This window comes from Clarias gariepinus, chromosome 15 (genome assembly GCF_024256425.1).
Source record: "Clarias gariepinus isolate MV-2021 ecotype Netherlands chromosome 15, CGAR_prim_01v2, whole genome shotgun sequence".
In the NCBI taxonomy this organism is placed as follows: Eukaryota; Metazoa; Chordata; class Actinopteri; order Siluriformes; family Clariidae; genus Clarias; species Clarias gariepinus.
Window position 1 is genome coordinate 21,697,294 of NC_071114.1, and position 27,950 is coordinate 21,725,243.

At 35.1% G+C, this 27,950-nt stretch overlaps 1 protein-coding gene across 2 annotated transcripts; it reads right to left on the reverse strand.

Moving 5' to 3' along the window:
* Positions 1 to 49: 49 nt before the first annotated feature.
* Positions 50 to 27,912, reverse strand: cers3a (ceramide synthase 3a). 2 transcript variants are annotated; one of them, XM_053513310.1, is made up of 12 exons: positions 27,785 to 27,912; positions 27,539 to 27,642; positions 24,798 to 24,980; positions 22,554 to 22,671; positions 20,816 to 20,934; positions 17,391 to 17,448; positions 12,447 to 12,497; positions 11,830 to 11,922; positions 11,168 to 11,296; positions 10,475 to 10,581; positions 10,150 to 10,303; positions 50 to 1,885 (listed from the first exon to the last, which is right to left on the reverse strand). In XM_053513310.1, exons 3-12 carry the CDS (start codon positions 24,968 to 24,970, stop codon positions 1,736 to 1,738), a joined length of 1,152 nt encoding a protein of 383 aa, XP_053369285.1. In that variant the 5' UTR covers positions 24,971 to 24,980; positions 27,539 to 27,642; positions 27,785 to 27,912; the 3' UTR covers positions 50 to 1,735. The 2 variants fall into 2 exon arrangements, with proteins under 2 accessions (XP_053369285.1, XP_053369286.1); XM_053513311.1 differs by lacking the exon at positions 27,539 to 27,642.
* Between the last annotated feature and the right edge of the window lie 38 nt (positions 27,913 to 27,950).

A 27,950-nucleotide genomic window follows, 5' to 3' on the forward strand; every position in this document is an offset into this window, starting at 1 on the left:
TAAGGCTCCTCAGCAAATAATGTTATTTCTATTCTTGACATGATTTACATGATTTATCTCCATTAAACTGCTTGTTTTGATTTTACATCAAGTGAGTAAATTTAAGATAAAATTAATCCCCTAACAATTTCTTTAATGAAACATGTTTCTTATTAAAACAAAATACTTTGTAGTCAAAATGTCACAATTTCAAAGATAAAATCTTTCTTGTGACCACTTTTTTCAAATGTCAAAGCATACATGTGTTTCAATATTTGTAACATCAACATTAAAAACAACTAAAACACTGCACGGCCAAAAGAAAAAAAAAAGCCTTTTAGAAGGGTCAAATTATTGGTGTTCATCAAGCATGTTTAATAGTTAAAGTGAGAGCATTTCCACATACAAATCGAATTAGAATTGTACCTAAACAGCTATGGCCATAAGAAAACCACTTGTTAAGAAGACTCTTATTTAAAAAAAGGTGGGAGTTCAATTGGCAAGGGGCATAAAGATGGGACTTTAGAGCAAAAGGTCATGTGCTCTGAAGAGCTCAAGACTGACCCAATACCAGAGCAATTGGTGCATCAGAGTAAGAAGGAAGGCACAAGAAGCGATGCCTCCATCATATATAATAGCCACTGTACAAGCCTCTGGAGGCAGTGTTATGATCTGGGGTTGCTTCAGTTGGCCAGGTCTAGACTCACCAACATTACAGTATAAGGCAATAAAATGAAGTCAGCTTATTATGTAAATGCCTGGGTTATCCCATCAATGGATATATTTGTTCCCTGATGGTTGTGGGAGCATGAAAAATTATTTTTACACATAAAAAAATTACCTGCCGTTATCAAAGCTAAAGGTGGGTGGCTGAATGAAATATTAGGTTTTTTTTTTTTTTTTCGTTTGTTTTTGGCCAGGCAGTGTAATTCAGGTCTAACACATCTCAATTACTTTTACTTGTTCTCCTTTAGCATTAATTTGTTCTCAGCTCTCTTATACACTCTCACTTATCAACAGTATATTAAGTAAGAAACTTCAAACCGAGATAGAGCTACAATTAGGCAAATGGGTGAATATTTACACATTGCATTTGCACATGTTAAACTTATTATAATTTAGATTCACTTACTCGTTAGCAACATTAGCCTTGGTTTTCTTCCATGAAGCTGAACAAGCAAACTTTTTGCTTTTTTTTTTACAATGCAAATTTTAAACACAAGATTTGGACCTCACATTATGAGCTTTGAGGATGTTGAACTATGACGATTTGATGTTATAGTGTCTTCAAGCAAGGTAAAAAAAAAATCTGTGATTTCATCTTACTGATGTAAAACAGCAGAGGAGCCACAGCAGCCTCCAGGTCAGTCTGTTGCATTGTGTTCCAATGAACAATGAGGATTAGATTAGGCACAATTGATTTTTTTCCCCTTTTGGGATGTTTTTATTCTTGCTAAGTTTGTGGTTCATGTAGTGAGTGTGGTCACAATGGAGGAGCCAAGGCAATCAGTCTCTATTGGCACTAAGGAAAAAGAAACAAGCACTTGTTTGGATTTGTATTGCTGAAAGATACAAGTGTGTTTCTGCTCAGGTCTCTGGCACTTTTATGATGGTAATAAATCAATGTTTCTCACATAATATGAAGTAAGTTGAGGACAAACACCATGGGAGTCTATTTTTTCTTCTAAAAAATAAAAACAAACTTCATTAGGTTCCTTCAGTCATCAGCAGCAAGAAAAACTGCAGAACTGTCCAGTTAGTGATGGTTGGCTCCACAACCATTGGTGACTTTTGAGTGTCCATCATGGTCCCCAAGTATCCTCTTTTGTCCTTCATCTTCTCGTTCATCTTCCTCATCTTCCTCTTCTTCTTCTTCTTCATTGTCACTTCTCTCATCTTTGGTTAACTGTCAAAAAAAGGAGGAACAATTTACAAAAACTATATTTTAACTAGTTAAGTAATGTTACATAAGTAATGTGCTGACTAATCCTTGTTTAAATTAACCTTTACAACTTGCTAAAATATCTGAACATGCTTGACTACATAGGAGAGTTACCCTTTAGCACATTATTACCTGTATTGTGCAGCACCATTACAAAATATACAATTCAAGCATGGGGAGACCTCTGTTGCACATATTATATTTAGAAGCAGACAATGCATACACTAGATTGCATGTGTCACATGTAATGTATATACAAGTACTATTTCATGTTGAATTTTCACCTTAACCTTATCCCAGGCACTATCTAAGTTCTCACTCAGTCAGTCTCAATGATCTATCTCCAGCTTAGGGCACTTTCCAGGTCAAGAATCGGCAGGAACCTATAACTGTGACGCTGATAGAGCATCAAAATTTAGTGTCCTATTTATTTACAGCCCATTCAGTTTCTCCCTCTGAGTGTCTTTTCTTTCTACATTTTTTTTGGCTTTTACTGCTTTTTTTTTTTTTACTTTTTCCTAATTTCCAAGTTTGCAATCTATTAATCAAATAGTCTATACTATTGATATTGAAGAAAGAAAGAAAGAAAGAAAGAAAGAAATATCCATCCATCCACTTACAGATTCTGTCGTCTATTTACACTTAAAACATTAGATCAATTTTTAGAAGTCTATCTATAGCTGAAAGTGGATCGGTACTCCTCAGATCAAGGCCTGTCAGTGTACCGCCACTTAAATAGCAAATGCCACCGCTAATTTGTCTATCAGATTTTCTTTCACCTGAGAAGAAATTATACTCCTCAGGTCAAGACTTAGTTGCCTGAACATCTTTTGAAGATGATTTGGTAAAGATAAGGAAGGCTTGAAATATAATTTAGGAGCAACTTGAAGCAAACTATGTTTGATTGGCGTGGGACTTATGCAGCGTGTTTAATTGATCATACAACTAATTAACTGGGACTTGATGAGCTCCTCACTAGATTGCACTTACATGCCCTGGCATGTTTGCCCTGGTGGTTTCAGACCAATTCACACCTGCAGTCCCTAATGTCATATCAATCCTATGAAATCACACCAGCAAGTTCATGTAAATTGCTTAAACAACCAGTTGTGGTGTAAAGCATATTTCCAAAGAGGGCTTTTAAGTGAGATTTCATGACAACTCTATCCTTGAAACTTTAGTCCAAAATGAAAGGTGCAAAGGTCTGTCCTGATGGGGACATTTTAAAAGGTCTTGGGTAATCAGTTACATTTGAGGGTAGGTGGAAACTTAAGGGAAAAAAGTTTTCTTATCCAATTTATTTCTATTTCCATTCATCATATAAAACAGACCTCAAGTGCACTGTATCAAAACAGCCTTGAATAATTAATGTAAGTGTCTTTTAGAAACCAGACTAAGGGAATAACCAGTAACTCCAGCAACACAACTGTATACAGTTTGATGAGCATTCAATCACACCTAATTACCACTTTAAGAGCAACAGGATTTTGGTGCATTTACAAGGTGAGGTCATTCAACTTGGCACACATTGCCCACTGTAATCATCAGGGATCAAGCTTCTTGCCAGTATGATCGCACACATTATGATTCACCCATTTCATTGCAGATAGAACAACAGGACAGGGAAACGACCTGGCACTGTTTATTTTAATAGCATCTAGAGAAAGAGAGAGGGCCAAAGATGCCAAACTGCAGACCTGGATAATATCAGACTGACTGAACTGGATGAACTTTTGCATAAATACAACAAATGCATTGGCTATACAAGGCACAGGATGGACTGGGTCTAAAAATCACAATCCACTACCAAAAACTGTTCAGCTTCTGGCTGTCCGACATCCACAGAAGGCTACAGAATATTTACAGAGATGACACCATTGACAAGAGAATGTGCACAGATGATATAAGACACTTAAAGTAGGGGGAACCAGCAGTGAAGTCAAACGTAGTCCAATTTTCTAGAGGAAGAGTTATTCTACCAACATCAGAATCCGAGAAAGGTTTATTGCCAAGTACAATCCATACACTTGCACTTTTTTTGTGACAGAAGGTTCCGGAAATGACAGCAACACATAAAATTCTCAACAAAAAAAAAGAACAACAAATGGAAAGGGAGGTGGGGTATTATCAAATAAATATAACTGCACAGAATTGCTCCTCTTGCACATATTGTAATTGCACAATAGGAAAAACATTTAAGTGTTTATGAGGTAAATTGCATGGGAAAAAACTGTTCTTGTCTCCGACTGTGATTTTCTGAACCATTTTCTTTACTCTGGATTTATACAGTTCTTAAAGGGTGGGCAGCGGCGCACTGATAATCCTTTCAGCAGTCCGACCCGTCCTTTGTAATCTTCTGATGTCCGATTTTGCAGCTAAGCCAAACCAGACAGTGATTGAAGTGCTCTGGACAGAACCAAATGACGGCCGTGGAGAACTGTGTGAGGAGCTCATGTGGCAGGATGAACTTCCTCAGCTGGCAAAGGAAATAAAACCTTTGCTGGGGCTTTTTATCAATGGAGTCAATCAATGTGATCATCCCACTTCAGGTCCTGAGAGATGGTCATGGTGACCAGGAACCAGAATGACTCTATTGCTGCCACTATGCTGTTCATGATGATGAATGGGGGAAGTGCATGGGAGTTTCTTTTGCGAAATTTGAATGACCTATGTCAGATTATGAAATTTTTTTGCCCACTTTGGCATTACTTTCCCTGTAGCCTTCATATCTTTTATATAATAGTCTATAATATTCAGACAAAGTTAAAGAATCCACAATATAATGAATGATACCTGAGTGTAGTTTTTAAGAACAATCATTAAGCTGTCGAAGTGTTATCCATCATCACATGTTCACATTTATTTTTATTATTAATTCTAGGACATTTCATGCCAAGTGACTAATTTGTGTGACAAAATCCAATCCGAGCACAGAGCAGAGGAGGTGAAACTGAAATGACTTCATAAAAAGTGATTCTGACAGCACTGGGATTTGAGCTCACAACTGTCCTGTCATTAACATAGAGTCTGAAACACTGAATGTCACTGGTGCACAAGCTGAAAAATTCATTCCCATGGATAAGCAGTAATGTAGGCACAGACAGGCGTGCAATTTTATCTGGCAAAATGAAGATTGTCAATCTTCTGAAAGTTGTTTTAACTGGATACCCTCAAATCAGTCCAAATTCTCATTCCACGTATATCATGATCTAGAGCAAAATAACAAAACATAAACCACCAGTCAAAAGTTGGAAAAACCTTCTAATTCCATGGTTTTTATTTATTTCTACATTGTAAACAATGCTGAAGGCAGCCAAAATATGCAACAGGTGAGATTCGGATGTGTCTTCTACTTATGCTGTGTCGAGCTCTTTTTACGGCTCTAATCTGAGGTGCTGTTAGCTGGCGATTTTGGTTATTCTAATTCTAAATGTACTTCTCCTCTTCAGCAGAAGTTTTTGCCTGGGGTGGTCTTTATGAGAGCCAGTTTCATCATGGTGCTTGATGGGTTTTTTAAATGCACTTGACAAAACTGTTCTTGCAAGAACTGTTCCAGAACAGCTAACCTTCATTTCTTAAGATAACAACTGTCTGTCACTGTTGTTACTTCATTACCCAATGCCATATGTGTTATTTTATAGTTTTGAAAAAAATCCAGTATTGTTCTAGAAAGTAAAAAATAAATCCAAATGTGTGTCAAAATTTTTGACTGGTGTGACTAAACTTTTGAATGGTACTCTAGGTTGAGGCCTTTGGCAAACAATCCAATATATATATAATTTACATAGGAAAATAAACAAAAAAAAAATACCTGCCAACTATGAAAATAATTAAGATATAATAAATGCCGTATTGTTTGCTTTAAAACTGTGAGCTAACTTTTTTCACTGTAATATAATAACTGAACTAAATACATTTCCAGCAGGAATACTCACAAAAAAACAAACTCAGTTAGACCTGATATGGAAATCACTTTACCATCCATCATGAAAACTGATAAAATACAAATCAAAACAGCCTTGAGGAATGAACTTAAAAATATCCGGTTACTGTATCGGGGACTGAGCACCTAGGCAGTCTGTTAACCAAACTCACTCACATGCACACACACACACACACACACACACACACACACACACACACACACACGAAAATGACTCAGCAAAGAAAACAAGAGGCCAGGAAATGAGCTGGCACTGTTTAATAGCATTTTCACCTGAAAGGGTGAAAAGGAAAAAATACGTGGATATTATTACAAATTTCTGATTTCATTGGTCAAAACAATTACAGGGCAGACTATAATAGTCAACAGAAATGTTTGCTAAATGCGTATCAGGTTTTAGTGGTTAAGAGACTAATTAACCACAATATAACCACATCACTGTTCTCAATTCTCAATCCGGATTGGTCAGCGAGTGTTGATTAATTGTCTAAAATAGCAGCTTTGACAGGCATGCCAGTTGCAGTTCAAATCAGATTATTACATTAATGTCCTTGTTTTAACACCTAATAAATGGTTGCGTCTGTTCTAACAACTAGTTCTATTGTATGCTGGATGCTTTACATTGTCGGAGCCTAATATTAATATATAATATAATTATGTCATCATATAATTATATAATATTAATATTAAAATATTCATAAAATATGCGAGTTTATTATTAAGAAAAATAATAAGAAGAAATAAAAAAATATACCTGCTATAACATAAGTAATAGCAAGAACTAACTTGTCTTATGAAGGTTTTACAACATTTTTTTTTATAAATAGGTAAAAAATATATTAGTAAGTAACAAATAAAAAAAAATATTAACAAGGAATAAAAACAAACTGTTATCAGAACATGGGCAGTGGTGACTCAGGGCTCATTTTTAAAAACTTTTATCTTAAACCTTTTTCCAAATGAGAACAGAAAAAAAACACTATCAAAGCCACACCAGCATGCAGCTTATATAACCTTAACTACTGGACAATCAGAAGCATAAACAACTTTGGGTGAACCCTACTTTACCTCAGGTTGCACCACTGCATCACTCATCATTCTCTACAACAGACATTCCAAAGAGATTTTTCCCCCACCATACTTATTGTGCATAAGAAGCCATCAAAAAATAGTAGCCACCTACTAAAATGGATTCTCTACTGTAAATAGATTATTTATTATAAATGGCACAGTGAGATTTGGCTTCATGGTCTCATAAAAAAGGGAGAAACCTTTAAAAGCTACCTGTAAAATATAAAACCCAATGAGACTTCTTATGTGTCATTTATTTTTATAAAGCCTAATCCAATCAAGCACTGAACTTAAAAACTGAGAGTTAAATGATCAGTTGTACTGTACTTTGTCCAAGTCTGATCACCAGAGCAAAAATCTTCAACCATTCAGACTACTTTTTTAAAGATGTAACTAATCTTATCCTCCTTAATTCTTTTCAAATATGTATTTCCTGTTATAGAAAAACCACAAAAAATTTAGGCCAGCACCTCTGGCAGACATGTTTATACAAGATTTCAGTCCCTGTATTACAGTACAAAAAACAATAACACATCATTATCAGGTTATGACTAAGACAAATGTCAAGGAAGTGCTTTTGGCAGATTTGTATTTCCATCCCAATTACTAAGATTTTACAAAATTTCTCAGAGGGAAAAAAAGACACATGTGGTAAACTAATAAGAGACAATGAAATGGAACATGAGCATGAAATCTCATCTTCATGTTCAGCTGATTAACTGCAAACTGCATACTATAACATTCAGTACAGGGATTGGAGTTAAAATTCACAGCCATGCCATGAAAAATAGGAACCATTATTTTAACAGAAAATGCATTTTGAGATAGTGACAAAATGAATCAGTGATTGAAAAAATAATAATAATTATGTAAACAGTCTCAGCCCTTATAATACCGTAATATAATGAAAAACATCTTCTGTGTAGAATGGGGTCCAAAAGACTGAGATCACATCCAAAATCTGGCAATTTCACATTTTATTTAAAACTGGAAATAAACAAAAGGCTCTTCCGCATGGGATTATTATCATCTCTGGACCTCTAGTCATTTGTAATAATTGCAGAGGTTGTCTGTGATCTTAATCCCATGTGAATTGGCCATGGCCATACTATGTGCAAATCAGCATTTCTGTGATTTGGCCAGCATTTGGTGGGGTCGTACATCATTTTTTCAAGGTTTCTGGTTTCTGCACGCATTCTTATTCACCAAAGAATGGAGGCTGCGTTGGAGTGCTTTGAAGGTATTTTGGGTGCTGGGTCATATCGCTACACACCATACAACAATACAATGTGCAGAGTGATTGAATTGAATTACACTTTTTGTAAGTCATTCTGGATAAGAATGTCTGCCAAATGCCTAAATGTAAATGAATGATCATTTTGACATGAAGTCAGTAAATTTGAGTAAAATCGCAGGCTTTGCTTCCGTTCGAATGCGCCACACAAAATTGAAATGTACAGTACGGTGTAATTTCTAAATGACACAAGGTCCCCAGATAATACTAATCCCATGCAAATAGGAATTTAGATATTTATCAAAATATTTTGACATAGTTATCAAAATTTACTATTTAGTCATTTATAGACATGAAATTACACACACACACACACACACACACACACACACACACACACACAAACCAATTAGAATTTTCCATAATGTGACCTCATATTATAAGATACCCTAACCTGGCCTGTGCACTCATTGGTTGGGTAGTAACTTACTTACCTAGACACTGAAACAAAGCATTTGAAAGAAGGTAAAACAGAAAAACATGAAGGTATAAAATTACATCATCCAAGGTTTTTTTTATTTTGGAGCATACATACACACTTTTTGGGGACCTTCTTACCTAAAGTAATAGTACAATATGGGATGTGTAAGAAAATGTAACCAATAAATCACTCACTCTCACTAATTTCCTATACCGCATATCCCGTACACGGTCATGGGAAGTCTAGAGTCTATTCCGTGGGCTGGAAACCCACCAAACACAAGTAGAACGAATAAACTCAACAAACACAGACCCAAGACAGGAATCAAATTCTCAACCCTGGAGACGCGAGGCCAAATTTAACCTAACTTGTGATATTGACCATATCATGTGCTTTGTACAAGACATTAGATGTGCCTCATGCCTCATCTCTTCTACTGATCCATGTGTTCAGACAACATACTGATGGATTTGATCCCAAATGGATCATATTTTGTACAAGCTTGTGGAGTCCATGCCAGCTCAAGTGAACACTGTCATTAAAGCAAAAAGTGGTTAAGTCATTGGACTAGTGATCGGAAGGTCCCAGGTTCAAACCCCATCACCACAAAATTGCCACTGTTGGGCCCTTGAGCAGGGCCCTTAACCTTCAAGTGCTCAGATAAATAAAGTGATAAAAATGTACTGTAAGTGGCTCTGGATAAGGATGTCTGCCAAATGTCTGGTGCTGTGATAAATTCGAGAATAATGCAATATAGTGGTCTAAAAATTGGGAAATTCTGAACCTCATTGCACAAAATGTTTGCATTCATTTGCAGGGTTAATGGTCCATGTGGATCAGTGCAGCTTTGCTTATTTGCTGTGTGCATGGTGTCTTGATGACAACATCTCTCATTACAAGTCTGTTTAAAGTGGTGGAACCAGTAACAATGCAAGCAGTAGGAAGCAGTTAAGTAGATAGAAGGGTTATTTTATTCAAATGAGTGCCAAATGGAAGTAAAAATAATCATTCCTTAAAAGTGTTGAACTAAATACCATTTCCAAAAATAAGAACTTATTTATGCCTGTTTAAATCAAGGCCATCCTTATATCTGCAAACCCCTTTACACCATTTACTATCAATTTTGCGAATGTACTGGGAAACTTGAAACATACAGTAAAAATTGCATCGGTTGTTCGAAGAAGCTGCATGGCTGCTTTCACTTAAGAGAAATTCTGAAGGCATTTGTCATTCAAGTAAAGCATGGATTCACTTTCAAGCTTAAGAGCTATTGCTATTCGCGGGATTAACTTGATTAATGTAATAAACTGTGTGCAGTTAACAGGTCTGAGGTTGCCAGGTTTTAAAGTATTAAATTTTTATTCTGAGCACTACATTTTTTACAAGAAATTCTTCTTTGGTTAATAAAATTTTATCTTCTCTTATCTTATCTTAACTTATCTTGATCTTGGGTATATACTGTAAATTTTAAACAATTAAATAAAAACTGCAGTACTTACACTTCCAAAGAGAAATTTCTTCACCATACGGAGGATAAGGTAGGCCCAGAATATGTGAAGCATTAATAAGATGACAAGCATAGCATTAAAGAAGTAATACCCAAAAAAAACAGGGTAGTAGTCAGGTGGATAGACCCACGTGCAGTGGATGATCCTAAAAATAATAAAACAAAGATATTTTAGAGATGCTATAATCGTAAAACAGCACTGATATTGCAACGTTTATTTAAACTACTGGAAAGTATTGACCAACCAGTATTCTCAAAACCTTTAACATACATATATCAATATATTATATGGCACATCAGCTAAAGTAGCATCTTACCAAAATGGAAAGATAACAAGTCTTGTCACCATGAACACAACTGCAAACAGGACGAAAATGCCATTGCAAGTTTTCTCCCATTTGGCGTAGTTAAAAATCTTGGCAGACTGGACAGATAAAGATAGTTCATTAAGACCAAAAATTATCTACATACACAATATGGACAAAATATTTGGCCAAACCTGTTAATTATTGAATTCAGGTGTTTTAGACAGGCTCTGCTTCCAACTTTGTGGCATCGGTTTAAAGAAGTCCCTTTTCTATTACAACATGACTGTGCCCCAGTGCAAAAAGAAACGACTATAAAGACATGGTTTGGTGAATTCAGTGTAAAAAAACTTGACTGACCCGCACAGAGCCCTGACCTCAACCCCATCGAGCACCTTGAGATGAACTTCACAGGGATTGAGAGCAATGAATGAATGAGTGCAAATTCCCACAGAAACACTCCAAAATTTGGACAGCCTTCCAAGAAGAGTGGAAGCTGCAAAAGGGGCACTGACTCCATATTAAGTACTGTATATGTATATTTGGATACAATGTCATTGCAGGTTTGGTCAAATACTTTTGTTTATATGATGTACTTATACATAATAAACAAATAGACAGAGTAATAATTCAGTATTTGTAGTGTTTGTGAATAAGTTATTTTAATAATAATTAAAAAAGACTTTACTAGCCTGTATCACTCACTTCTAAAAACACATCAGAAGCATCATGCACGAGCATGACCAATGTTCCTACTCGTATATAGTTTCCACACCAGGAAAATGCCAGCAGCGTCAAAGTGGCTAAGTGGTGAATTATCTGCTCCTTAAAGTCCTGCAAATATATATATATATATATATATATATATATATATATATATATATATATATATATATAAAAAAATACAATGCTCCTTTAGTTTACATTTGGTCTTATAGTTAATATGATATAAATAAAAATGTTTTTATAAATACATGCCTAAGTCTTCATTTACCTCAGATAATCTCATTTAACTACACTAAACAGTATAATACAATTGTTAAATATGCATAAACTGTATTATAACATTCATTTTTTTTAAAGTACCAATCGTCTAAAATCCAAACAACCTCATGTCATTGCCAAACACACAGAATAATGTCTTAGATGACTCCTTACGTTACCGTGTCCAGATCAAACAGTATTACTTTCAAAAATTACATCACACTGTGTCCTACCCTATTGTTTATCCACACAATAACAGTCGTAATCAGCTGATCCCTTTGGCATAGTTATTATTTGACATAGTTATATAGTCATATATCACTCTCATATAGTGCAAGAGGGGAAGTAAAAGAAGAATCATGTCCTTCATGCTTGAAACTTACTTTTCGTTTCACGTCGAATGTGATGCTGAAAAGAAGAGACCAGTAAAAGCTCATCTCCAGGATGTAGTACCAGTACTGAGAATCCAACATTGCCTTGGGAAAATAACCAGAGCAATAAGTCATTCTTAATAATAATAATAATAATAATAATAATAGTAATAATGCGTAATTCATAGAAAGTTCAAAATATGGCCAATAAAAGATCTTTTATTACAATAACTATAAATGATAGACAGTCCAGCATGAGATTGGTCTCATGTGATATTAAGGTGGTCAATAATAATGATGTCAGTCACTGGCACTGACTTTAGAGTTAACTAAACTATGCCAAGTTCATTGTTTTATTGTCATCTAAATATACTTTGCAGTTATGTTGTGTTTGGACCTGAAAAGAAGTTTCAATAGAGTTTATTTATAAGGAGGTTGTAAATTTGGATATCACATAAACATCTATATGGTTCTGGCTCGATATTAAATATAATATTAAAATTATATGTGTTTTGTTTTTATTTGTGCCATTGGTTGTGCACGCATGTTAATGTCTTAAATTCTCATGCAAAACACAGAAAATCAAAATTATGTAATTGATTTTATTCATTAATAAAAAAAAAAACCACCTGTTTTGGATAAGCAATCCACACTTCTCGCAAATTGTAAAACCAGGGTTTCTATAAAAGAAAATCAAGAAAGAAAAAAAAAACAAATAGTCAACAGTTAAGAGAAACCAGAGAGATTGTACCTTTCATTACTTCTCTTTGTATGTAGAACAATACAACAAGGATGTGATCAAATGTCTGCCCTACCCTGTAACACATTGTTCATGGACAAAAGCACTGAGCATTGATCATCTGAAACCCTTTTAAGACCACAGTAACCAAGACAGACCTCTGTTTGTTTTGTCATTTGAAGGAAATGAAATTTTATCAGCACTATTGTTCCAGATGCTGCAAATCCCTGCCTTGTTAAGACAAATAGCTTGCTTTTCAACAAGAAATCTTATTATTTGGTAATTACCAACAGGCTTATGCGATTCTCTTACTGGTGATATTGTACTACCTAATATGTGAGTATACATTAGTAAGAAAATAACATTACGTTGAGTGAAAAACTGCATTAGTGAGAATTGACAATGAGAAATGGCTACATTTACATTTGGGCATTTGGCAGACGCTCTTATCCAGAGCGACTTACATTTTTATCTTATTACACATCTGAGCAGTTGAGGGTTAAGGGCCTTGCTCAGGGGCCCAACAGTGGAAACTTGGTGGTTGTGGGGTTTGAACCTGGGATCTTCCGAACCGTAGCCCAATGCCTTAACCACTGAGCTACCCCTGGCCCTACATAAAGTTGGTATGGAGCCATTTCTAGTATAAATGAATTTTATCCACCTTGTAAATATTAAGGTTGCAGGCTTAATTAAGTCAGTATTACTATACAAAGAATATGCTGTTCTAGGAAAATAATTACAGATTACATGATGTAATGTGGTGCAAAATGAATAGTGGTGGTCAAAGTATACAGATCTGTACTTTCGTTAAAGTCTAGCTAAACTAGATAAAATATTACTCAGATAGAAGTAGAAGTCCTCTCTATACATTTCTACTTGAGAAAAAGTAGTAGTAGTTGAGTTCCAAAGTATCAAAATGATCAAGCTTTTATCAGCTCACTGTAGCTTTCAAGTCATGGTAAAATCTCTCTCTTTAAACAATGGGAATATTACCACTACAAATATTACAAACCACTAGCATTAAATAACACAATGTACATATGTAGTAAGGTAGAAAGTACAGCTGTTTAATGTAGGATGTAGTGGAGTAAAAGTAAAACATATCCACTATTTAAGTAAAGTACATATACAGAACAGAACATGAAAACTACCTAAGTAAAAATAATGAGGTAAATGAACAGTTATCTCCACCCCTGAAAATTTGCTGTAATAATAACCCTTACTCTCCTGAGGTGCTCTCTCAGTAGATTTTGGAGCATGACTTTGGAGATTTGTGCTCATTCAGCCATCAAGAGCATTAGTGAAGTCAGAAACTTGGGGTGCAGCCTACATTTTAGGCGATCCCAAAGTGTTAATTGTGATTCAGGTCACTTCTTCCTCCTGAACCTTGGCAACTCATGTCTATGAGAATGTCACAGGGGCATTGTCATACTGGAGCAGGGTTGGGCTGCTTTGTTGCACTAAAGGAAAACGTTAATGCTGCAGCATACCAAGACATTCTATAAAATTTGGGTTGGGGATAAACCAAATATGGATGTGATGATCAAGTGCTGCAAACCTTTGACCATGTAAGGTTCACACCTGTAGTGCCTTGTAGTTAGCACAACTGTACTGGAGCAGCTATGCTGTTAAAGAATTAACCAAATTAGTAAACAATCTGAAGTATATACTCAGAGTTTATAATTTTGTATGATATCTTTCTGTGCTTTGCATCAGGCTTTAACCAAGTATACTGATTTCTACAAAAAGCTATACTTAACCACGTCACATAGTACTGCAAAATAGCCACACTAAATAGAATATACAGTAATAGCATACATTTACAGCATGTGATTTTTAATTACTTCTCTACATTTTGTAGTATCAATGTACACGATTCCTTATCAAACATATATGTGGTTTTGATGTTAATGTTATGGATAATCAGTGTATATTAGTTTTCTAATAGAAATATATTTTATTCTATATCTATTATATCTATATCTATAGCCATATTTGGCAACATAGGACAAAAACATAGGGCTTGGGGACCTACAGATTTCCTTAGGACAAAGAGGGAGCTTAGGACAACAAGTGTTAACATGCAGACACAAAAGCCTGAGAATGTAGCTCTGTTAATTAAATTAACTGCTAAAAAATTTGTCAACCATTCTCAGCTTGTTTTGGGGCCAATTTCCTTTTCTTTTCTTTTTATATTCTTTCTTATTTTTCATTTCCATTGCACTTGTTTGACTTGTTGTGCTACTTTTTCATTTCTCAGGAATTTATGTGGGTTATTTTTGTTTGCATGTGGAAATGTTAAAAAAGTCAGCATGTTGTATTTATAAAAAAGTTAATAATGTACATAAATTGTGGGATTTGAATTTATAACCTTACATTTACTAGCTGTAGAGATGTCAAATAATCGCAGGTGTATTTTAGTTTACTTCTCTTTAGGTTGACTATAATTTTATATAAACGAGCTAGTAAACAGAAAGCCCTTCTTTTCTTATTTATAGGTTTAAAGTGCATTCCTTTTTATTTTTTTGGAACCAAGAACAACAGTACCAACATTCTTGATAGGTAAAAATACAAAAAGCACTTTAAAGCTAGGCTTGGACTGAGTTCTTTACACCCCAGAGTCATGAAATATCATATAAAGAAATGACACATGATAAAACACCCTAAATTTCGTTTGCACTGGGACTTAACCCTTAACCCTGATTCGCCAACAAAACTGTACAATATCATCGGCAGTGATTAAGGAAGCGAACGTATGTGAAATACAAGAGCAAGAATAATAAGCTTTAAGGGGATGCATTACATTCTTGACTATTGATTTGTCAAAATGCCTTTGGAGGAAAAACTAATCAAACATTGTCCTGTCAAATTACAAATTCTGAAAATGAACAGATGACTGAGCTACATGTTGTGTGGTTCGAACAAAAAAGTTGGCTATCAGCATGTAAAGCTTTACTGTACACTATGCATGCTATTCGGAAGAGTCTTAGCCTAATTATTGACTTGAAATGCTTAAATATTTTGACCAGCTGTGGCTCCATATAAAAATATGCATTTCTTCACTGATTGCCTCCAAGTGTATTTGGATGTGAGATTATTAGATCTTTGGCCAGATGTATCATAAATGAAGCTCTTGTACGCATTTACAGTAGTATCCTATAGTGGTGACAATCCTAATCTGCCTGTCAGACTGTAACAACACCAATGACTATTAGAACTAACATAGAACATCAACCCCCCCCCTCTCTTTGTCTCTCTCTCTCTCTCTCTCTCTCCCTCTCTCTCTAATTGCAAGTGGCATTTGTGAATGATTGTAATCACAGTTGCCAAAGACAGACCCATCTTTTCTGCAAGTTGTCCAATTGTTTTTCATAAAAATACAGCCTTATTTAAAACGTTCAAATGTTTTACTGCTGCTATAAGTCTCATCTGGATACTGTGATCGAAGTCTTCTTTCTGTAAAGGTCAATCAGTATCACGCTTTCATTCATAACAAATTTCAACACAAGTTTCGGTTTGACTTGAACGCTTTCAGTGTGATGCATTATTCTAAATGAACAGATAATGTGTTCGTAACAAATATGTTCTAAATATTTCCAAAAAGGTTTGCATGGCATCTAGTGAAGACTAGACATGTGCCACATTTTATAAACTTGCATGTAGGGGCAATCGATCATAAAAGTGAGATACTGTATAAAACCTTTAACAGTTTCAAGATTGATAATATAATTTACACTAGCTGGGTATTTAGATTATACATGTTAGCTTTCAGGTCAGGCGGCACAGTGGTGTAGTGGTTAGGACTGTTGCCTTGCACCTCCAGGGTCCGGGTTCGATTACCAGCCAGGTTCGATTCCTGTCTCTTTGTGCATGGAGATTGCATGTTCTCCACATGCTTAGTGTGTTTCCTCCGGGTACTCCGGTTTCCTTCCACAGTCCAAAGACATGCAGGCTAATTAGCGTACCCAAATTGCCATAGTGTGTGAATGAGTTTGTGTATATGTGTGCCCTGCAATGGATTGGCACCCTGTCCAGGGTGTACCCCGCCTCGCCCCAAAATGTCCTGGGATAGGTTCCAGGCCCCACAACCCTAAATACAGGATAAAGCCGGATAGAAGATGAGTGACTGACCTTCCTGGTCATCGTCACAGTGGTTAAAATATGCAAGTGGTTTGTTTATATTTTCATAAAATAAAACCATGTTTGTGGGCATGTACTGTACAAACAAAAATAATTATGCAAGCTTATTTAAATAAATAATGCAGTCCCAGACACACCTTGCTGACATTTCAATCCCTGGGCTTTCCCTGGTGTTTTTCTATGTATGAGGTGCTTAGTAGTAGGGGGCAAAAAAAAAAGGATTATCAAGTTTAGGCCACACCCACTTTGGATTCGAATGCCTTTGTGTTACACCCCAATAACTGGATCCTTTAAGCAGTATACTGTATGTATATATGTTTCCTGTTTCAACAATGATCATTTTTCTATACTCACAATAGCCAGCTTTTACAATCACTGCATTTCATGATGTGTCATTTGTCAGTTTGGATTTGTTTTTGTGCTCCCTGAAAAAGACATCCTTTATATTTAGTGAATTACAACAACCTAAAAGGACACCAATGTTGATGCCACAGGTTGCAATGTCTCTCCTGGCTTCCAGCCACACTGCTTTTGTTTTAGTCATTTAAACAAAGAAAAGAAACCTCGATTCATGATGTTGTCTATTCAACATCTATAAAATGCATGTCTGTTTACAATAAAGGAAATGCCTAACAATCTACAGCAATGTTGACACTATAAATGGATGAAGTGAGAAGAAGCTCCAAATACTTACATCATACAGGGCTACAAGGCCACCAATAAAGGCTCCTAAGTAAAAAACAAATCTCCAGCTGTAGAAAAACAAATGCAGAAGGTCAGTATGAGCTTTCAGGGAGTTGTGATTAAAGGTGCATTTACTTTATTGTAGATGTAGATACTGTAGCTTGCCATAGCTTTACAATACGTAAAGCTTCTATATATAGTACTACATCCACTAAGCAAATCTGTCCTTCATCAGCCTCCTTCCCCCTCTCTCTCTCTCTCTCTTTCAAAAGATGTAATTTAACTCTACATCAGGGACAGATTAATTTCTTTAAGGGCCTTTGTACTATCACCTTCAATTAAACATTTCTGTCTTTCCATGATAAGACACCTTGACAGCAGTGCACATGAAATTAATTATATGTCTTCTAGCTTGTTCACTACTGAAGAAACTTGAGAAAGGAACTGCAGTAGGGAAAAACAAAGACTGTCATTAGAGTGAGCCCATGATTAGGCTGCTATTTGGATATTAGAACTTCTTATGTTTTTTAATAAACATTTATAACATTAAATTTATTTTAAAAAAGTACATTCAACCATTTAAAAAAAAACATATCATGAAATCATAAAAAACATAAAACTCATTTTTTACAAGGGTTATTCAATAAAACTCTCTTAATTTTATTTTTTTACCATAGATTTTTTTTACCTTTGCTATACTTTGATATCTGTAAATTTTTTTTTGAAGAAATAAAAAAGTACAGGACAATTGTTTTTTCCTATGAATTTAGAAAAAAACCACACTGACTTGTTGAGTGGGGTAAATATTTTTATGTAACATGGGACCAGATGTATATTGTGGAACACACAATATAATTTAATATAAAATATTTCAATACTTTTTAAATAATTTGTCATGGATGACTCATGACAATGAATAGTTGTTTTAAGCATGATATGTTTAATAGATTTACAGATTAATGCATAAATATTTCGGAAGTATTTTAATGAATAACCCAAAGCTTAGATTTGTGTAACATGCACAATTGCTGTTTTAAGTGCTGTGGAATTATTAATGGTAAATAATAGTATATCATTAAGTTAATAATATTATTGTAAAGCAATTAATCTGAAACTTGCAAAAGTTGTAAAGGACACGCTGCCTGTGTTTAAAATGTGTTTGTTTTTGTTTTTTTACACACATACAATGAGATCCAAAAGTCTGAGACAGCTAGTGAAATGCTTCTATTTTGTCCTTTCTAGTTTTACTCAACATTCAAATATTTAAAAAATGCCCCATAACAATTTTAATTTTTGTATCTTCAATCAAATTGTGCACTCATACTAATAAAAATCTGATGTTCCATTTTAGATCAAATCTATCAGAATGTTATCTGGACATGTTTATGTAAATGACATTATGAATAAGGAAAATCCAACCTGTTATACAAAGTGGTTAACATGGTCAATACCACAAATTTGCTTACAGTACCTGCAAAGAGGGACCTAGGTCTAGTGTATGTAGAATGTTGAGTATTATATGTTCATGAGAACAACTGCAGTGGGTTTCAAGCCACCTCAGCTTTCTTGACATTCATAAATGTACAGTATGGACTTCTCAGACTTCATAGATGTATGAAATTTCTCGTGATAAAGGCATAAAACCAACTAACTTTTACTGAACATTTTAAGCATTCTCATCCCTGGAGAAACTGTGTTTTTTTCTCTCTACTTTAAAAGATGCAATTTAACTTTACATCATGGAGAATAGCTTCGTTTCTTTAAGGGCCTTTGTCCCATCACCATCAATTAAGAATTTCTGTCTTTTCGCATGATAAAACACTTTGACAGTAGTGCACATAAAATTAATTATATGTCTTCTAGCTTTGGTAGTTGTTCACTGCTGAAGAAACTTAAGGAAGCAGTACAGCAAGTCATTGATGTGAATCCATGATTGGGCTGCTATTTATCTCTTGGAATTTCTTGGGATTTTTTAATAATATTGTAATATTGGATCTTTGAACACATACATTTAACCATTTAAAAACACATCAGAGGGTCATCTGATGAGATTGACGTAATTAAGAATTAATTACCTAATTAAAAATCTGACTTGTTTTACAAAGCTGTTATCATGGTCAATATCACAAATTTGCTTACATTTAAATATTGACGTTACTTTACATTTATGGCATTTGGCAGGCACCCTTATCCAGAGCAACTTTTATTTTTCTCATTCTACATCTGAGCAGTTGAGGGTTAAGGGTCTTGCTCAAGAGCCCCACAGGGGTAACTTGGTGGTCATGGGGTTTGAACCTAGGACCTTCTGTACCACATTCTAAAACAGTACCTTAACCAAATATTGACTTTCTTTGTATTGGGAAATATTTTAAAATTCAAAAACTTTTTTTTTTTTTTACTTATTTTCAATTTTACTTAAAAGATTTTCCAGATTACCGATTAGACTCACGCTTTAAAAACACTGTATATTTATTTATTTGCTCACCACACCCTGCTGTAAGATCCCTCACTCTGCCCATTGTCAATAAATGTTTCTATGACATTCACATGAATTTGGTTGTGGTGAATTAAAAGTCTTTTCCCTAGTTGTGGCTGCACTGATGTGTTCATTTGAGCTTTTCTCTGTTATTGAGGCATTGATGTGAAATAGAGCTATGTTGATGTCTGACATGAAAGTTAGCCAGCAAACATGCGGATAGGTATTCTTTGATTAAAAAAAATTAAGGCCTTTTTAAGCTTCAAATATAATTATAAAATAAGAGTCTAATATAACTGTACATATACAGCAGTAGTTTCACAGCGATAAGAATTCACGCTAAAATACATTATTGCCATCAAGTATTACAGTACCAGAATCCATCCTATCACTTCTCATCTATTCAGACATACTGTACAGTGGTCTGCTAATTAAATTAGCAACAACTTTTCAAATTACAAATATCTGTAGCTGACACACCATAAAAATGTACCCATGCATTTAGCTGCGAAAGGATTTCTGTTTTCTCAAAATTTGCACATCATACATACTTATGCATTCTTTCTTGACGCCTATAGGCAGGGCAAAACTCTCACATAAAAGTTTAACATTTAATTCTCCTTAAAACTACAGGCTTTCCATTTTTAAAAAAATTATTTAAAAAAATTATTTAGTAAGACACATGAAAATATATTATTTTTAAATAAAAACAGTATTTTCCAACCTGGGTATCTCAATAAGTAAAAAGGGAGACAATTGGATTTAAAGATTTCATTCCAATCCCACTGAAAAAAAAGCTAATTATTCATTTCTATAAATTAAAAAAGAACTTGCTATATTAGTGTTGATAGTGACTATGAAAACTGTCTATCAATCCCACAACTCTATCAAAATCCTTCCATGTTTAATATTCTTTTATTTTAAGTTTTAAAAAGTAATGAATGCACTCATAGACTTACCTGGCCTCTCTGAACTTTTTCAGGAGCCCTGGACGCTCCTGGTTGCGTCTTCTCCTGAACCAGTGCTCCACCTGTTTACTGGAGATGCTACATTTTTTTGACAAGCCTTGAACATCTGCCTAAAAAAGGAAAAAAAAAACAGAATTCACACTTAGTCTTAGTATACAAGATTCTACTCACTACTGGGTTTTGTAAAATAAGGTATTTCAAATAGACCATATAAAACACATACGTGGTTCTTTTTCATACTAATTAAATGTTGCAGCAGACTCATCAGACTTTTTTACTTTTTCTTCTATTGCCTAATTTTAGTTAGCCCATGTAATTTGTAGCCTCTGTTTCTTGATCTTAGCTGGGGGGATGGGCACCTGGTGTAGGCTTCCGCTGCTATAGCCAATCTGCTTCAAGGTTTAATGTGTTGTGTGTTCAGAGATGCTCTATGGCATACCTCGGCTGTAACAAGATGTTATTTTAGTTACTCTGTTCTTTCTATCAGCACGAACAAGTCTGGCCATTCTCCTCTGACCTCTGGCATTAGCAAGGCATTTTCACCCAGAGAACTGCAATTTACTGGATATTTTCCCTTTTTAAATAATTTTCTGTAAACCCTAGAGATGGTTGTGTGTGAACATCCCAGTAGTTCAGCAGTTTCAGAAATAATCACACCAGCCTATCGGGAACCAACAACCATGCTACTTACAGAACTTAATAACTTACATCACCTTCCTTCCCCGTTCAGGTGCTCAGTTTGCATGTTAATAATTTGTCTTGACCAGTCTACATGACTACATGCCTAGATACATTGAGTTGTTACCATATAATTGGCTAATTATATATATGCATGAACAAGCAGCTCAATAGTTGTGCCTGCATCAGAAGTTGGTATGTACAATGTGAGTTTGTTTAAAAGTAAAAGTGTACAGTCAGCTGAAATGTTGCTGGAATGGAGCGTGTTAATCAGAACTGATTGTTCCTTTGTCTTTAATCAGAACATGACTGAACAAGTAAAAACCTGCAGCTTTGTTCATTCTAAGAACTGAGTTTGGTTTTTTTTTTTATCGGAAACCAACAGAACAGGTTTTAAAAAACATAAATGATTCATATTTTAATATTTCATGATCATGTATTATGTCCTTATTTACATGTAGGCACGTTTGTATGTGATTTTAATCTTGTGCACTGATTTTTTCAAAATATTAGATTTATCACTAGATCATGCCTAATCGCTTCTGTTGAAATCCATGTGAATATTTCAGATAAATATTTTATAGAATATTTAAATATGCATTACAATATTTTAAATTAATATTTTACTTTTTAATTATTTTTTTCAATAATGTTATTATAATCCTTTTGGATGTCATTGTGTGTCTGTCATCAACTACAATCAGATGTCTAGTATGACAACAAAGAACGCAGCACCTAGATTCTTTTGCAAAGTTATGTTCTGCATACCAAACATATTTGCAAATTTGTATAAAAAATTAAAGTTTAAAAAGTCCGATATAGGTGACAAGACAAGCTCTTCACAAATTTAAAGTAGTATGTATGTGTGAGAATGACACATTATTGCTGAGATAAGAAATCCACCTGCTGCATCTCTTAAACTTTTTAACTATTTAACCTGTCAAGAGAATCTTGACGTTAACCATTATTTTGACTATAAGAAGAATGCTGTATGCTTTTATTAAAAAATAATAATAATTGATGTTTATAGTAAAAAATTTCTGTGCTTTACCAGGCCTGGGGTTTTGGAACAGGAGTTGAAATAATTTTCCAGAACAGGATTGTACTGGACTTTTTGTCTGTTCCTTTCTGTCACACCAAGGGCAGTTGCAAATGGTGTGGCTACGAACCTGAAAAGAAATATTTTTTGTATAAAAAAATGCTCACTCATAAGAACAAACAATTTTAAATAAAACCGATAGTTATACAAACCCAATATCACAACATGATATTATGCTCACTCACTAACTCATTCTCTATACCTCTTATTCTGAAGGCCAATCCCAGGGAACTCATGGGTAGAAGGAGGGTGCGAGTGCTTGTTCTCTGCAATGAACTGGCACCCCGTCCAGGGTGTACCTACCCGTCCTTGTACCCTGAGTCTCCTGGGATAGGCCCCAGACCTCCAGGATAAGAGGTATAGAGATAACTATAGAGAAGAGCTTCTCAAAAATGCTAAATGGACATCTTCATCGAAAAAAAAAATTCACCATATCAACAATTATATGCAACTGTATGCATCTGCTATAGAGTTCAAATTATTAGTAATTATAGTATATTATTAGAACATTATTCTATTATTAATAATAGTATTATTAACAGTAAATTATTAGAACAAATGTAGTAATAGTAGTCCAATATAAATATTAGTATTATTAATAGTAAATTATTAGAACAAATACATTAATATAATCTTCTACGCATCAGCGGGCCCTACTTTCCATATTATGGATCATTAATCAACATCTTCTGACCAACCAGCTTTGTCAATTAATCAGCTCTGTGATATAAACAGAGATATTCTTGCTATAAGCACTCTAAGCAGTCTCCTGTCCCACCACGGGCTCAAAAATTTTTAAACTGACATGCAAACAAATCATTTTACTGTCATACGTGAAACAATTTATGTCTCAGGATATAGCCTACAAACTGGGTAGTTGCTACTGTAACTAGCTAGCTGACATGTAGAGTAAGAAGCGTTCTGCTATCCATGTTAGGTTGCCAGCTTGTTATTACTACTGTAGCTGCTAAAGTATATGACTAACAGTTAATACACTATTAACGGTAACCATTTCACTTTAAATATATTTACCACTCATCAATTATATGCAGTATTCTTTTCAGAACCATAGCAACTCAGACAATCACTACTCATGAAGTAATGATCCCTATTCTGAGTAGCCTAATAGTCTATTGAGTATTTTGTGACCACAGGTTGAATAAGGAAATATTTTGGGCCTTTAAGTAAAAAGTTGCTCCTAAATGTTCATTATCAGATTATCTTCATAATTATTAGCTGACTGCATGTTACATGAAAATCTTCCAGTACATGCATTTAAGATACATACATACATATGGTAAAAAAAAAAAAAAAAAAGTGAGAGAGAAAGTCAATTTACATGTCAAACTCATAAAGAAATTCTTTGTATTTCTTAGTAATTATTTAATTATTAGTTTATTTTTGCTTATCTAGCAAGATAAAGTATATGGCAGCTAGCATGCTAGTCACTAGCTAACAAGCTGCTCTTACTTTAGGTCTGAGGTAACACATGGTAGATAAACAGTAGATTTACACAGGTGTTAATACAGTTCAGTGTACTGTAACTGATGAACATTTCACAAATTTTATATATAGACCACTATGTAATTTTTGAAGCACAACTACTGTCCACTTAAGTGCTAACATTTGCTTTAGCAACAAAATTAGCATTACTTTACAATATACAAGTTAGACTGTAAAATACTGTATTCTACTTGGTAAGATATAGATGTTTATCTATTTTAAAATACATTCGGATATTTTTTTATTTATATTAAATTTCTTTCCTTATTTATAAAATAGCTAGACGAGGCATTAAAGCTTTTATGTATTGAGGTACAGTATCAGGAAGGCAGTTTGGTGATTTAGTATAGTTTATCAGTATAATAAGATTATGAAATGGGTAAATTGGGTCAATTATTTTCAAACAACAGTCCTGTTGTAATAAGCTGTGTTTTTTAGGAAAGTGTGTTTAGCGAAAAACTTCATTGTAGTTATAAAGAGAATTTCTTAATTAGCTCACAATTTTAATTAGCATAAGCTTTGCAAAAGCAAACCCTCCATCTTGTCGCCTCAAGGTTGCACAGTCAGCTATTCTTGTGTAGCTTGTCTTTAAAAAACTAGAGTTGTACGTTTACCTTAAAGTACAATTTACATAAATACAGTTCCTGGAATTGCTTGTGGCTTTATCTATCATCTAGTTGCTTTTGAACTCACCTTTCAAAGATGTAGCGCACAATGAGGAAACCTATTGAGTAAGGCAAGGTGATGTATAAGTGTGACACTTTAGTGTAGACCCTGCCATCATTGTCTTCAAGATCTGCCCATGTCAGGTTGACGGGCAGCCAGAGGCGGTCCCACCAAAACCATTCGCCAATGGTCCCAATCATCCCGCTTACACTGGAGGAAAAAAGAATTTGCATTAGTATCTGTCCATCAGAGATTCCACACATGCATTATGGGTTATTCATTAGGCATAAGATGTAATCTACTTTTTATCTAGCACACCAGTAACTGGTCCTTAGTTACTGTTACTACGAGAAAGTTGAATGTGCGTCAAAAAACTGATGTGATCAGACGTTTATACACAAAAGCTTTAAAAAGCACAGACATTCATTAGTCATTTTACGGAGCCAAGCCCATATATCTGGTAGGTCTATTTTTAGATTGTAGTCCATTTGTTTTATGCCCAGCCAGTCAGTCAGGCCCTCACTGCCTCAGACATTAATGAATAGGGACCACTATAGAAAGGTAAATACAAGATGTTATTTGAGTCGTGGACCATTCTCAGTACAGCACTGACACTGATGTGGATGTACGCATGATAAAACAAGTTGTAAAGGTTTTTAAATATCTGAATGTCACTCCTTGGTTGAGAACCAAGTTAAAAAATCTCCATCGATGATGTGGTCATAAACTGACAGTGACAAAGTAAAGAGACATATAACATACTCATGGAAAAAGGTCACTATGTGGTAAGTGGTTAGGATGTATACTGTATACAAGGTTTGTGGCAATAGTGTAAATTATGGCTTATATTGCTGTAAGGATGTGACTCCGCATTTAGCAATGGAATCACTTGTAGATGGATTCTCCAGTGTTTTGTAAAAGTCAAAAGGTTTTCTACTATAGGTCTATTTAAATGACAAGCTTCCCCCCCCCCCTAATTTTGGAAAAGAAAAAAAACGTAGCTTCTGTTAAGGGAATGTATAATATTCACAGATACTATAATATCAGTGATACCAGGAATGAACCCTTTGTGCTGCCTTTTTCCAAAGAAATAATTGCCACTAAGTACAGTATTAATAAATAAACAAATCTAATCATGTTGTGAGGTATGGAAAAAAATTTTTTCCATTAACAGCATACCCTGTGATGTTTTATTACATATTGATATCGATTTTAACTCCTTTATCATAATTGTATTGGGTTGATTTGTAAGTTATTTTGTATAAAACATCCACCGAATGCAAGCCCATCAGCCTGCTGACATCTACAGCCTTGAGCTTAGGAGTTTCTTCTTATTTCCAGTGTAAATATTTGGACAGACTCCCCTGCAGTTTCCCCTTCAATGATCACACAGCATGGATCCTAGCAACCGCCTACAGGCATGATAATGAGGCTGGGGCTCTAAAGGAGTTAATATTCGAATAGTTCAGGTCATGGTTTAGGTCAAACGAAACACTCTCAGAATGCTATTCAAGGCAACACCTTCTCAGAATCCGCTGACTGAAGGAAAAAAAGAAAACAAAAGGTTTGTTGTAATCCAAAACAAAATGGATAGTGGGTGATGCAGGTTGTTCTGAGGCAAAACTATAAGCACATATTATTACACAAACATACATATACCAGCCTCCATCATGCTTGCTGAGGAACGGCTCCAACTCCTACATGCATTTACATGTGTTTAGGGAGGGTCAAAACTTAATGGACAATTTAATACACCCAGGTGTGTCGATGGCGCTATCAGTAGTAAGGTCAGTTCTGCAATACTACACCAAATCCATGCTGAACCTAATTATAGCTGAAAGCGTGTGAATATTTAAATGACGCTAATCCCATTTAACTGGTAGGGCAGGAAGATAGCCGAAAAGATAGCGTTACAGCAATGGGTTGGTATTTCGTCACATGAATCAACTATAGAACACACAAAGGTTATGTACCATGATAAACAATATTATCACACTTGTGTAATCAGATATCAGATTAACCAAACCAGCTATGAACAACAGAACATCCCTAAGACACGCAAAACACCCAGAGGAAAATGATTCCTCTTTCAGGATGTTTGATTGCACAACAGGGAACAGCCTATTGACATGTTTGTCTGCACACAGTTTTCAAAGCAAAGAGTACGAACTGTTTAAACACATGTAGATCCACGTGTACACATGCGGGTCAACCCTACCTCCCTTTCAGTAACCATTATCCTGAGAACCGTTCTGCCTTGAATTTGGGTTCTGTGCAGGATAGGATAACGATGAGCAGCCGTAATGAACACGACAAAGAGCAGTTTAAGTACAGTTTAAATAATCCGGTTAAAAGACATGCAGTCTGAGTGTTAAAGCAATTCGCACATACTTAGACACAAAGGTACTGCATGAAAATGTAAAAGGAGAACAAATCCATATGATCTTGAAAAGTGAAGCACCTTGTATGACTTCTTATAAATTGGTGTATTCCTAAACTACAGGCTAAGGACAAAGTGTGGCCTCTTGCTGACCCACATGAGATCAAATATTTCATTCGAGCTTTGTCAGTGCCAAATTGATCCCAGGAGAACTCCGATGGCACACAAATGTTGCTTTGTGAAGTGGTATTAAAGCTGGCTGAGAATGCTATAATTAAAATCCTGTACAGGAGGAATTATAGGGGGTTGACCATGAAAGTAGGTGTTATCACCTCTGACATTAAGCACTAACAGAAGGTAAATAAGAGAATGAAAAAAAAACACGCACCCAAATATCGAGTTCTTGTGCAAGATCCAGGAAGTCGGTTTAAAAGTTTAGCAAAACAAGCAGTCCTCCAGAATCCATCGCATCAAATAAAACAACTTCTCCACCTAGAAAAAGAGGGGGAAAAGTACAAAATCTCTCTTGCAGTCTACCTTTATTGTCATTTGTCCCTTTTCCTAAAATAAAATTAAGGTTTAAGATGATAGAAGGGACAGCTTTAAATAAGAGAAAGCCCAAAAACACTATTACCTGGCCTGAGCAGCACTAGACTGTGAGAAGTATACTTCTCCTCTGTCTTCACTTCAGCATGTGTGTGTGTGTGTATGTCTAGAAGGCCGGGTCGCTGAGTGAACTGAGCATGACAGAAGTACACAGCTCTGAACACACAGAAACGCACACACTTAGAATTCCTCAC

Excerpts from the sequence above, each read along its gene's own strand:
- cers3a (XM_053513311.1), bottom strand. The coding sequence starts at position 24,970 with ATGATTGGGACCATTGGCGAATGGTTTTGGTGGGACCGCCTCTGGCTG. Across the intron at positions 22,672-24,797 it reads GTGCGCTACATCTTTGAAAG|GTTCGTAGCCACACCATTTG; the intron begins GTGAGTTCAAAA and ends ATTTCTTTTCAG. Across the intron at positions 1,886-10,149 it reads AGAAATTTCTCTTTGGAAGT|TTAACCAAAGATGAGAGAAG; the intron begins GTAAGTACTGCA and ends TTTTTTTGACAG.